Genomic DNA, 12,464 nt, shown 5'->3' with positions numbered 1-12,464 from the left:
CTTATGCCCAGTAGAAGTGGGAAAATCAAACCATGAATTTTCTGAGTAACTTGTAATATCAAATAGTCTCTCTGTTGACGTTTAACCAGCTTGAAAAAAGCTGCTTATTACAGACAATGTCTATTTACAGAGCTAACTTGAGCAGGCTCGCAGTCACAGTGTTGTACAAAGACAGCCTAATACACTGCAGATGCAGAACTCCAGGCTGCTCTGTGGCAGCTGTAGTTCAGGTGCTGGAACAAAGATTTCCAGGCAGCCCAAGGGCTCAACTGGTCTCTCCTGTTAAGGGCAATAATAGAAACAGAACAAAACTGGCAACAGCTTGTCCTGCCAGTCTTCTGTTTATCACCTATCTCAAGCCAACATCTGGTTAGAGCCCAACCTTGAGCACCTAAGTATTAAGCCTCCCTAACTAGCCAAGGTGGCACTAAACTCTTGTGAGCCAGCCTAAGAGGGGGGAAAGAATGGTTTCTTATTAGTAAGTGGAGAAAAGTGTTGAATTCTGTTCCATACTGAAGAGGAGGGGAGCCCATGGCATTTGGTTTACAGCTATGGTGTCCAGCATGAGCCAACTACAAGCAAAGCTCTCCTCTCAGACCTACAAATAGCAATGAAAGCTAAGCAGCCAGTGGGCTGTCTCCTCACACACTCTCCTTTGCCCAGCAATATGGTGCCTGGTTCTAGATTGTGGGGGGGGAAGAGGGAACATCTGAAAATATTGATCCTTGCGGTGTACTTGAGCTCCTCCAGCAGGAAGCTCTCTAACTGCAGTTTTCATAAAGCTAGCACCAGAGCCCTGCACATGTACAGAATCCAGCTATGCTTTAGACTAAGGAAGGGTTGTTTTGTTTAAAAAAAAAACCCACAAAACAATTACAAGAGGTCTTCTGACATGGCTCTATGCCAGACAGTACATGGACAGCACTAGCTGAATGCTTTCTAGCTGCTTGCAGGGGCAGGTTATGTTACATGACATTCTGCCTAAGCAGAATCCTAGAACAATTCCCCCCCCCCCCCCACTCAGTACCTGCAGCAATGCTTGTGAGTGTACCTCACTGATGTAGGGATACTAACTGGATAATCAACAGTATAACAGCCTTGGGTGGCAGGCATAGATCCAGCTTAGCTAAGTGACTTTAAGAAGATGCAGAAACTACTGCACCTGCAAATAAGCTGTATCTGTTTAGCCTACCGCTCACGGGTTAAGACAGCAAAGGATGGGAATGACTATCCAGCTGTGATGAAGTGTTCCCTTCCAGATGTATACTCTAGTGGGCACAACCAAGAAGCGTGTTATTTTATCTACAGTAATTGCTAGGGCACTCACTGGATGTGCAGCCCCTGTTCATGTGTGTAGTGTAATTAGTGACATACTCATTGAAGCCAATTTAACACCACACTAAGAAAGGGCAGAGTCAGGTTACAACTGAAAGCCATGTTTTATTCACATTATTTAGCTCAATTCTGGTTTCCTCTACATACAGATGAGCCACCAAATAAGCAATATCCCTAGAGTCCAGTTCAACTGCTCTCCTCCAGGGTGAGCTTGTCAAACAGGTACTCTCCCATGCCATTCTGGGGCACTCCCAGGCGCTTCAGGTTGGTGAGGTGGTCTCCCAGCTGCTTAATGGTCTTCACCTGCTCCTCCAGGTAGTCAGACTCCAGGAAGTCACACAGCTGCAAGAGAAAAGCAGAGGGTTAGGAGGACTATGATGGTTACAGATTTTTGTAGCTCAGTAGTTTGTCACACTTCACAGCTGCAGGTGTCTCATGGCATACTCCCAAGGTGGGACCTCCATTTTCAGTGATGAGGATACTGCTTCTTGTACAGTGTTTGTCCAGAGCAATAGCACCACTGACCTTAAGCCTGGATGAGGTGTCCAGTAAGGAATCGTAGGAGGTGGTAGCAAGGAACATGCAGAGAGTCCTTGTATTAACCTCATGCAAGTCAAAACAAAATCCCAATCCCATCTAAGATTAGAGCTCAAGGAAGAGCAGGCCATATACAGTCACTTTAATCCGAGCCCTAATTGTAGGGAGAGGCAAAACATAAGCAGAGGTGAAGGGCAAAGAACTGTGTGAGAGGTGGTCCAGGAAAGTTTCTCTCCAGTTCTTGATTTCTAGCATGTTTCCTCTTCACCCCACCTACCACACCCTGTAGTTTCTCCTCAAATGAATCACAATGTTCAAATGCTGAACCTCTCCTACTCGTCTGTAGGAAAGGAAGTGGCGATTGCCATTTTCCCCTTCCCTAGCCAGTCACTCACATGGGGGTCGTTCTTCTCAGTAGCCAGCTTGTGCAGGTCCAGCAGGGCCTGGTTCACCCTCTTCTCCAGCTGCAGGGCGCATTGCAGGGCCTCCAGGCTGTTCCCCCACTCATCCCGCTCCGGCCTCTGTAGGAGACCAGTAATAGAATGGAAACACTTGCACTATTAGAAATGGATCCCAGCTTCCTTCATCTAGGAGAATTACCCTATTTGCTTAGCTCGTTGCTATACTGCCTCTTTTGTGGTTCTGCAATTTTATTCTCATGCTTTTGCTTAGAAAAGCAGTATTTTTTTTCTGACCCACACACACTTTAGAATTAACAAAAGGGCACTAGCTGTGCTGTCTTCTCACACAAAGGACACTTCAGCCATTTGGAAGAAAGAAAAAACCAACCACAATAGTGTCCATTTGAAAACAGAGCCCAATACATGCTAGGTAAGAAGCAGGAAATAAAAAAAAGTTTCTTATTCTTCAAATGAGCACCAGGACAATGGGCTGATCAGGTAGTAGATTATGGCTCTTTTACAAAGGAGAAATTGATGCCACTACCAGCCTGTGCAGGTTCACACAGCAAGAAATGCTGAGCTACTGTCCTAGAATCTTCATTCTACTCTCCTGTTTGGGTGGTTACTGACCGTCTCTCACCTTGATGTCCTGCAGGACAATGCGTCCCCCTCGTTTGTTCTGGTATTTCAGGAACTTCTCTGCATGTTCCTGCTCCTCATGGGACTGCTCCTTCAGGAACTGGGCCATGTGCTTCAGGGCCACGTCATCACGGTCAAAGTAGTAGGACTGGGGAGGAAGACAGGAAATGAATGACATTTGACAGTAATAAAGCATCATACCACAGGAAGTTTCTCACTGTGAACAGACTATTCATGTGGCTTTCATTGTTCTAGGCAGCAGCTCTTCAGCTGTAGGGATAGATCCTTCCCCATACCTTCACTGTGCTTACCTACTACAGGAAGAAGCAAGCTATACACCTTCAGATGAAGCCAGACACAGAGAGAAGGGCTTCTGAAAGTCCTTCCCATGCTCCAGAACATACAGAGAGCCTAAATCCTTTTACTTCAGCCACATAGCCCACTGCCTCACATTCCTGCAGGACATTTTCAAGGCAAAACACAAGTAGTGTTTCAGGGCTATACAGATGCAGTTTTGATTACTGGGTTTACAAGTAAGAAAGCAACTTAGAAAAAGACTGGAAGAGCATATCCCTTTTCCTGCCAGATCCCAGCTGTATAAAGTTTGCCAGCCAACTAGTGCTAGGTTGTAACTACTCACAGACCCTTTGCTTCCCACAGAAAGCTGTAAATTAAAGCAATGCCATTAGACAAAAGAATCTAGTTGCTAGTTTTGTCCCATACACTTAACAGGGCTGGGAGTTGTTTGTGCTGTTGTGAGGGGGCAGGAGAGATCCCTCTACATATGGAATCATTTTCTGACCAACTTTGCAAGTTACAAACACGAGGAGAACCATTACTTAACTATGGCTTAGGAGCAAGCAGTTGTCCAGCATGAAGATATTTCACTAGCCACTGAGTTAATAAAGAGAAAGGATTCGTGGTTCAAGAAACAAAGATGAACAGAATGACCCTTCTAGATCTTGAAGAAAATGAAGAATCACAGTCTCCAAGGTTACTAGTTTAATAGCTGATCTATAGACCTCTATAAGGGAAATTTTTAATCTTGGCCTAAAGTTTCTTCAGGAACAGCTACTTGGAAAAGGTACTCAAGGGATTCAACCCAGATAATAAGAAAAACTCAAACTTATTTTAGTATAAGGACATGAATCCCCCTAATACAAAAAAATCACACCCAGTCCTGGATACACAAAAACACTAGATAAGAGAGAAACACTCACCAGGGACAGATAGACATAGCTAGCATACAACTCCAGGTTCACCATGAGGTTCACAGCAGCCTCACACTCAGCATGGAAGTTCTGGCGCACTTGAGACTCCATTCCTCTCTTTGTGAGGTTTAGCAGTAAACTAACTCTAGAATCAAGACCTGGACAACCACTCCCAAGACAAGACCACCACCTAGGCCTTCACAGTTGCTATTAATTCCCTTCTGAGTCACACCTGGGTGTGATTGGCAGCTGTTGCTGCCCAATGGAAATCTCATTCGCATCAAGGAACCAATGAGCATCCGGGGTGGGGCTGTTCCTCACTTCCCACAGATTAAGGGGTGATTCAGTAATATGACTTGACCTGTTACCATGACCACCCCTTTGGTGTATGGCAGCCAGACACAGAGTGACAGGCTCAGCAAAGAAATCCAATAACACCCTGTGGGGAAGGAAAGGACAGAGGTGTTAGGGGGTGTCCGGAGGAATGTTTATATAGGTGCTGAGTCACTATGATAATAGAGGCTATATAAATGCCCATACAGAATAGATACACATGAGATTAGATATATGTTCCTTGGACTGTACATGGCTTCCCATTTCTTGTGACATTTCCCAAGGAACACCAAAGCCTCTCAGGTATCTGAAATGTTGCTTAATGCAACTCCCTGTTCTGTTCTATGGAGAACTCTGAAATCCCTTCTCTGTTCAGATCTGTCTCTAGTAGGCTGGGGTTTCTCACAGGAGAGACTGTGGTAGGAAAGTGCAAAGGTTGGAGCATCACAATAGAGTGTAAACGGGGATTGCGCCTTCCCTCATATTTGTGCAGCACTCAGCTCATTATGGGCACTACAAAGGAAAAAATAACAACAGCAAAAGTACAACTGGGAGAGGACAGCTCAAGCAGTGCAGTGGATACCTAACAGAACTGGAGGGACACAAGGAGAGCCCCAGGGATATGGATTGGAGCAGCCAGCATATGTGAAAATGGCAATGATTCCAACAAGAACAGCCATCTAACTATTCTTGTGGCAATGCAAAAACAGAATATCCTGCATCCCACTTGTTTTGCAGAGGTCTGTTCCTCCTGGTTAATGTCAATGCAGCAAGTCTGTCTGACAGAGCATTGCAAAAAGTGACTGAATACTCAGAAACCCAACTACAGGCAAAGGTGCTGGAACTAGGGGTGCTGCCGCACCCCCCGGCTTGAAGTGGTTTCCATCATATACAGAGTTTACAGTTTGGTTCAATGGCTCTCAGTACCCCCACTATGAAACTTATTCCAGTCCCCCTGGCTGCAGGATCCAGTTTTCCCTCAAAGGGTCACAAGTTCAGAGACACTGGGAAATCCCTCTCTCTGCCATCCATATTTCTTAACCACAAAATTTAAAAACAAAATGAAGCACACACTGATAGGTCTTCTCTTCCATTCATTCCTAGGAAGCAGCTCTTAGCATCAGGAATGTATCCTGCTGCATACCAGAGCCACATCAGAGAAGAAAGTGACAGATGACCCTTTGGATAATGCATGCAATGGAGGGATGTGGGAGTCAAAGAATGGAGTTTCTGAATCGTCTGTCAGGGCAATACTCCATTTACATAGAATATCTCACATATTAAGCCATCTTGGAAATCTGTTCCTCCCAAATTAAACATAGATTTAAAGCAGGATTCCCTTTGTAAACAACTTCAAAGAGACTGGGAGTCACAAAATGTACCTTGACACTGAGCAATGAGTTGTAGAAAATCAGTGACCTTGAACACTGGTGCTGGTACCAGATCTCACACGGGGGGAGGGAGGCAGCAGAAAAGGCAAAGAGCAACACTGACAGCAGCTTCGCCCTGCTACTCTTCCAGTTATCACTAGGCTAGAATATGAGATGACACAGAGCCCAGCTTTCAATCACCGTGTGTTTATTGACCGCCTCATGTGTCGATGTAGCTCTCCGGTGCTGTGTTACTCCATGCAGGATATTTGAGGACAAACAGGTTTCAAGCTGTCACCTTCTTTAAATCTTCAATTGCACCTTCTGTAAACCAAATGGCATCAGCCCCATCTCAGGAGAAGAGAGGGTGCTCTGCCTCTCCTTTATCATACACACACACACAACCAGAGCAGTATCCACTCCACTCTCTCAGCTAGCTCGTGATGGACGATGATTTTTGTCATCCTCACAAGGGCCGATCATCCTTCAAAGGTATACTGTGGAGCACTAGGCTTATAGCTATAAAGGACAGGGGTAGAGGAAACACACCTATGGCAGCAGGTGAATATCCTGAATAGAGATAGTCCTTATCCCTCTTTGTGGGGCAATTGTGGCCTCAAACTACATGTTAAATGGGACATGTGCCTGTTGTGGGATGCAGCTGCCATTTATGCAGATAGAGTCACTTCAGTATGATTTGATATTAACACTAGCAGCTGAACAAGTCTTCAGCTGTGACCAAGAAAGTGTGGGCTTGCAGCAAACCAGGCATAGACAATAACCATCCATCCATAATGTGGCATACAGTCATTTCTGCCAGTCCCTGTTGCCAGGGGCTCACAACAGGGATGAGTTTAATTAGAGCACCCTGTAAGCAAAGTCAGACGAGCCACAACTGAGCACCATATTTTATTCTTATACATAGCAAATAAGGCAATAGAACTATGCACTGGTGAGCCAGTACAGTGGACTGGTTCTACACCATGAAGTTCAGCTGCTGTCCCCCAGGGTGAGCTTGTCAAACAGGTACTCTCCCATGCCATTCTGGGGCACTCCCAGGCACTTCAGGTTGGTGAGGTGGTCTCCCAGCTGCTTGATGCCCTTCACCTGCTCCTCCAGATACTCAAACTCCAGGAAGTCAAAAAGCTGCAGGAGGATTCCAAATAGGAGTTAGAAGCACAGATTTTTGGCCATTGCAGGTACTCATTAAATGGCATTATCTTGTGAGGGGACCTCAAGTTTGAGAGACGAACAAGTCTGTCGTTAGAGCTCTCTTACTGTCTGCAAAGAAGCTAGTCTGGATCATGTCCCTAGCAATGGGGGCTGTATGAATTTTGGAAGGTGCCCCATCAGTGCATGAGCAGCTGTCCAGTTTCCTTAAGGAGCTGCAGCACAGGGCATGACATATAGGTATAGGACTACACCATATGAAAGGAGACTGGACTCTTCCTCTCCATCATCTTTATAATAGAAATATTCACCCTTCCACCACACCTGGAGAAAGGAGGCTTGGGAAATAGGTTCCAACACTTGCCTTTTGGAAGGTCTGCCCTACATAGGTCCCTCTATGCTCTATGTTGCTTCCCAAATCTACCCCAGTTGTCTTTTCTGAACCACTGTAGGGAAAGGCAGCTGTTTTCCCCTTCTTAGTCCCAGTTCACTTACATGGGGATCATTCTTCTCAGTAGCCAGGGCCTGGTTCAGAGTCTTCTCCAGCTGCAGGGCCTCCCGGCTGTTTCCCCACTCATCCTGCTCTGGCTTCTGTGCCAGAGAACAGATTCACATCCTGCAGTGAGATACTCTCGCCTTGCTTCTCAGCAACAGCATTTTCATTTACAAAGCACAAGTTTTCATTCCCTGGAAGCTGCATTTATTTCAGTTTTCTTTCCTCATTACAGGGGAAGATAATGCAGGTAGGTGCAGGGAAATAGCAAAAGAGAAAAAAAGTTTCTCCTGGCCCCTCAAGTTTGGTCAGAGCTCATGTACACCTGCCAATATTAGTCATTTGAAGCTCTAGTCACTGAATAATGGCCAATGCTACACCAGCTGTTGCAGCCCTAGCCTTTCAAAAGACAATGTCCTATGTTATTTGTTATCCTTTTCTTTTTATGCTAACTGAGACCTCTTCCGTCACTGAGAGGCCTATGGCTGATTATGTGGAGATGACTTTTTGTGGCAAGGCCAGCATACCATGTTCTGTGCTAGTCCCCTATTACTTAGCCCCTTTCCCTGGGGAGTTCAGACAAGCAGTTCCATTCTTGGATACAGAAATTCTCTCCCACCTGGATGTCCTGAAGGACAATACGCCCCCCTCGCTTGTTCTGATATGTCAGGAACTTCTCTGCATGCTCCCTTTCCTCCTGGGACTGCTCCTTCAGAACCTGGAGCATGTGCCTCAGGGCAACATCATCACGGTCGAAGTAGTGGGACTGGGGAGAAGTAGAAGATATTAACAAAGACCTTTGTCATGTGATGTCAGATATCCGTAGGAAATTTTCCTTCTAATACACAAAGGGGAACTTGACTCTAAGGAAAGTTATTCCCAATTGAATCCACACAGCCTAACCCATCATACTTCTGATGTTGCTACTAACATGAACCTCACACAGAAGGGCTTTTGAGTGCCTGAATTTGACAATCTTCTACACCCAACAGGTACACTTCATAGCTTTCCTTGGGAAGTAAAGTATTTATCAATGCAAAGAATATGCTACTTGAGTTAGTTAACTCCCCCCATAGCCAAATTATTTTGTTTTATAGAAGCTGGGATAACCCTAATTAGTTATTTAGGGGTCAGAAATTCCCACACATAGCTTCGCATACCTATAGTTAGTTGCCATACCAGTCCAAACGAGGATTTAATATTATTAGAGCAACCCCTTTAACTGAAATATTTAAATAGTTAAAGGGGGTCAGGGAGAAGGCCACATTTTTAACATGAATCCCAGTAACTGAAGTCAGCTTTGGCAAGAGAGATTCTATGAACATAAAGCTCAATGCATTCCAGTAAGCTGTTCTTTTAACCCCAACCCAAGACATTTGGAACTGACTGCAAGAGAGCTTTCAAGAAGAAGATGAGGCATTTAGCAGGATGCCAAGTGGTTCTACTATTCAATGTAAAAACTGATAAGTTACATCTTTTAAAAATATAGACTAGTTATTAAGTTTTAAAGAAATGGCTTCATATGTCTCTCAAGAACATTTCTGTCTGCTTCCTTTTCTCTGAAAGAAAAATAAACACTCAGCATAGACAAATACACCACTAGCATACAGTTCCAGGTTCACCATACAGGTCACACCAGCCTCACACTCAGCAGGGAAGTTCTGGCGCACCTGGGACTCCATTCTTTCATAAAATAGAAACTTTAGCAGTAAACTAAATCTTAAGCTAACTTCCAGTCAAACACTCTTATACAAAATCCCACAAGTCACCAACACCACAAAGCCTCTGCTTCCACAGCAGGTTTTAATAGTGTTCAAAGCCAGCTGTGGGTGTGGTTCACTGCTATTGCTGGCCTAAGAATCAGTAAGGACTGTGGGTTGGGCTGTTTCTCAATTTCCACAGGTAACATGACATGGCCTATTACCACATTTAACACAGACGGGGGGGGGGGGGGGACAAATGAGCACAGTTCAGCAGATGAATCTAATTTCTCACAAGGCTTTGTGAGCAAGGGAAGGAGTAGTAATGGGATGTTTGAGGGAATAGGTTGAGACCCTATGATGATTAGATTAGATAAAATGCTCTCGGGAGTGTCCCTCTTTCCTATGCCATCTCCAAAGGGAGGCAAGGGTCCTTTCGTTTTCTGAAATGCTGCCTAACACAGCTGCTGTTACATCAAGAACATTTGAAATGTGGAATCACCAGTGAGCAGGAGTGTTTCTAGGGGAGTCCCACAGGGCAGCTGTTTTGATCCTATGCTATCTGACATTTTGAGGAAAGACCTGGAAGAAAACATGAAAACATCACGGATAAAGTTTGTAGATGACATAGAAATTGTGGGAATGGTGAATAATGAAGAGGTCACTAATACAGAATGATCAAGATCTCTTGGTAAACTGGGTGCAAGAAAAAATGTATTTTAATAGGGCTAAATGCAAATGTATACATCTGGGAACAAAGAATGTAGGCCATACTTACAGGATGGGAGACTATCTTGGGAAGCAGTGACTCTGAAAAAGATTTTGGAGTCATAGCAGATAATCACCTGAACATGAACTCCCAATGCGATGCTATGGCCAAAAGTGCTAATGCGATCCTTGGAGGCATAAACAGGGGAATCTCAGGAAATAGTAGAGAGGTTGTTTTACCTCTGTGTTTGGCACTGGTGCAGTCACTGCTGGAATACTTTGTCCAATTCTGGTGTCCATAAGTCAAGAGGGATGTTGGAAAAATTGGGGAGGGTTCAGAGAAGAGCCACATGAATCATTAAAAGCCTGCCTTATAGTGATAGACTTAAAGAGCTCAGTCTATTTAGCTTTACAAAGAGAAGTTAAAAGGGTGACTTGATTACAGTTTATAAGTACCAGAGAAAGGTGTAGACATTTCTAGCAGAGAAAGGTCTGACATGATCCAGTGGCTGGAAGTTGAAACTAGACAAATTCAGACCGGAAATAAGGTGTACATTTTTAACAGTGAGAGTAATTAACCATTGGAACAATTTACAAAAGGTAGTGGTGGATTTCCCTCACTGACAGTTTTTAAATCAAGATTGGATGGTTTTCTAAAAGATGTGCTCTAGAAATTATTCTGAGGAAGTCCCATGGCCCGTGTTATACAGGAGGTCAAGCTCACTGAACACAGTAGTACATTCTGGCCTTGGGATCTATGCATCTATAAATCCCCTCTCTTCAGATGCCTGGAAAGGACCTTGAGGTTTGACATAGAAGAGACTGGGAAAAAGTCAAGAGCAGAAGGGACACAGTTCAGTATTAACTCTTTGGAGCAGGAGATGGGCTTTTTGTTATATTTGTACAGCACCTAGCACATTGTGAGCACAACAATAACAACAAACAAGAAATAAACAAACAAAAATAGAACATGGAGAACAGGGAAAACTAGAAACTCCAGAAACTTAAGTGGAGAGGGAAGGACTTGATGGCAATAAACAGCAGCACAGGCCTAGGAATATTGGCAGTGGTGGTCACAGGAACAGCAAGCAACATTTGTGGCAAGGGTAAAACCAAACCTGATGCATCCTATTGCACTTGAAGGAGTCACTAGATAATTAGAGTGTGTTTTCCATTATTAAATGTCATGCTAGGGCCAGAAGATGAAATGTGTGTGTGTGTGTTTTAAAAAACAGGCAAAAGTCCCATGACCCACATGCAATGATTTCTCACATTTTTTTTTCCAGTGAAAGGCAATGCCTTGCTACCTTTTTTATTCAAAACATTTTATGGGTGCACCTTCAAAATGTCATGTACTGATGGCACCTGGCCTCTGTCAGTGCAGGAGGTCTGTGTGGGAGTGAATGAATTTTAAGAAACACAGTGACCAGAGCCATCGTCCCTCTGGATGTCACACTGAGTTCTTCTCTGCCTTCCACGCCTAAAAAAAAAAAACAGGTTTTAGCATGTAGAGGGAAAAGCCTGATCCTGGTTCCTTCCACAATCACAGCAGAGGGTAAAAATGAAAGGAATTCTCCCCCCTTCCCTTGGTGATCTCATGCACAGTGGAAGTGGGTAAATCAATTAATGAATTTCCTTAATAGCCTATAATAGAACAGTCCCTCTCAGCCAATATTCAACCAGCTTGAAGATCTGCATTCCACATTTTTATTATGAGCAAAGCGAATTCAAAGGGATCAGGATCACAATGTTGCAAAACAACATCCAAATACACCTGAGCAACCAAATTTCTGCCAATCTGTTATTTATCACCTGCAGCTTTGGGCTGCCCAGGAATCTTTGCTCCAGCAGCAAACTGTCTTAACTAGCCTCTCCTGCGAAGGACAGTGATGGGGAAGGGAAGGGAAAGGAACAAAACTGGCAACATCTTGATTACCAGCATTGGATCAGCCCCCCCCCCCCCATAGGTGGCACTAAACCCTTATGAGGTGTTACACAATATAAAATAGAATTTTTTAAAAAGGTTTCTTGTTAGTATCTATATGTCAGTGAGTTTAGCTCTCTTCCTTCCAAGGAAATAAAAGACAAGGAAGCCGTGGCATTTACCCCGTGTCAACAGTGGCCGGAGCAAAGTAGCTACTACAAGCCAAGATCACTAATCTTTCATACTGATGCCTTAAACACAGTTACTCAACTATTTCTCACCACCTATATGGTGCCTTTTTAGACAGGAGAACACAATGCTAAGAGAACATTGCAGAGATTATCTTTGAACACATTCAGCCTGGCGTAGTACCTGACTTCATTCTCAAGGAGCTCTGCAACCATGGTTCTCATAAATCCAATGCCAGAGCCCTGTCAACGGGAGGGATACCACTGTGCTTATGAAAGGTTCCTCCCTCCCTCCAACTACAGCTTTCTAGCTAGCTTCTGACAAAATAGCGTCTCTGCCCATTGCAAACTGCTGCCTATAGAAGTCAGAAGAACAGTCCTCTTGTGACAGGTTACCTGGAAAGCTCTATTTGAGAGGCACTAGACTACTTGCAAGGGCAAGCTAGTACAGGGCA

At 44.3% G+C, this 12,464-nt stretch overlaps 2 protein-coding genes across 2 annotated transcripts; both read right to left on the bottom strand.

Annotated features, from left to right (window-relative positions):
• Positions 1-1,521: 1,521 nt before the first annotated feature.
• LOC112120370 (ferritin heavy chain A-like) lies at positions 1,522-4,234 on the bottom strand. Its single transcript, XM_024219427.2, has 4 exons — positions 4,133-4,234; positions 2,914-3,060; positions 2,268-2,393; positions 1,522-1,677 (listed from the first exon to the last, which is right to left on the bottom strand). Exons 1-4 carry the CDS (start codon positions 4,232-4,234, stop codon positions 1,522-1,524), a joined length of 531 nt encoding a protein of 176 aa, XP_024075195.2.
• A 2,582-nt stretch (positions 4,235-6,816) lies between these two features.
• LOC112120365 (ferritin heavy chain A-like) lies at positions 6,817-9,171 on the bottom strand. The gene is made up of 5 exons (XM_026652816.1): positions 9,079-9,171; positions 8,779-8,787; positions 8,109-8,255; positions 7,492-7,587; positions 6,817-6,972 (listed from the first exon to the last, which is right to left on the bottom strand). Exons 1-5 carry the CDS (start codon positions 9,169-9,171, stop codon positions 6,817-6,819), a joined length of 501 nt encoding a protein of 166 aa, XP_026508601.1.
• Between the last annotated feature and the right edge of the window lie 3,293 nt (positions 9,172-12,464).

The sequence above is a fragment of the Terrapene carolina genome, unplaced genomic scaffold, assembly GCF_002925995.2.
Source record: "Terrapene carolina triunguis isolate 2854851 unplaced genomic scaffold, T_m_triunguis-2.0 Scaffold130, whole genome shotgun sequence".
In the NCBI taxonomy this organism is placed as follows: Eukaryota; Metazoa; Chordata; order Testudines; family Emydidae; genus Terrapene; species Terrapene triunguis.
Note: the sequence above shows the minus strand (reverse complement) of the source record. Positions and strands in the feature narration are given on the sequence as shown.

Coding starts and splice junctions, on each gene's coding strand:
- LOC112120370 (XM_024219427.2), bottom strand. CDS start 4,234: ATGGAGTCTCAAGTGCGCCAGAACTTCCATGCTGAGTGTGAGGCTGCT. Junction 3,061..4,132: donor GCTATGTCTATCTGTCCCTG/GTGAGTGTTTCT, acceptor CTTCCTCCCCAG/TCCTACTACTTTGACCGTGA. Junction 2,394..2,913: donor TTGTCCTGCAGGACATCAAG/GTGAGAGACGGT, acceptor GGTCTCCTACAG/AGGCCGGAGCGGGATGAGTG.
- LOC112120365 (XM_026652816.1), bottom strand. CDS start 9,171: ATGGAGTCCCAGGTGCGCCAGAACTTCCCTGCTGAGTGTGAGGCTGGT. Junction 7,588..8,108: donor TTGTCCTTCAGGACATCCAG/GTGGGAGAGAAT, acceptor TCTCTGGCACAG/AAGCCAGAGCAGGATGAGTG. Junction 6,973..7,491: donor CTGAGAAGAATGATCCCCAT/GTAAGTGAACTG, acceptor ATCCTCCTGCAG/CTTTTTGACTTCCTGGAGTT.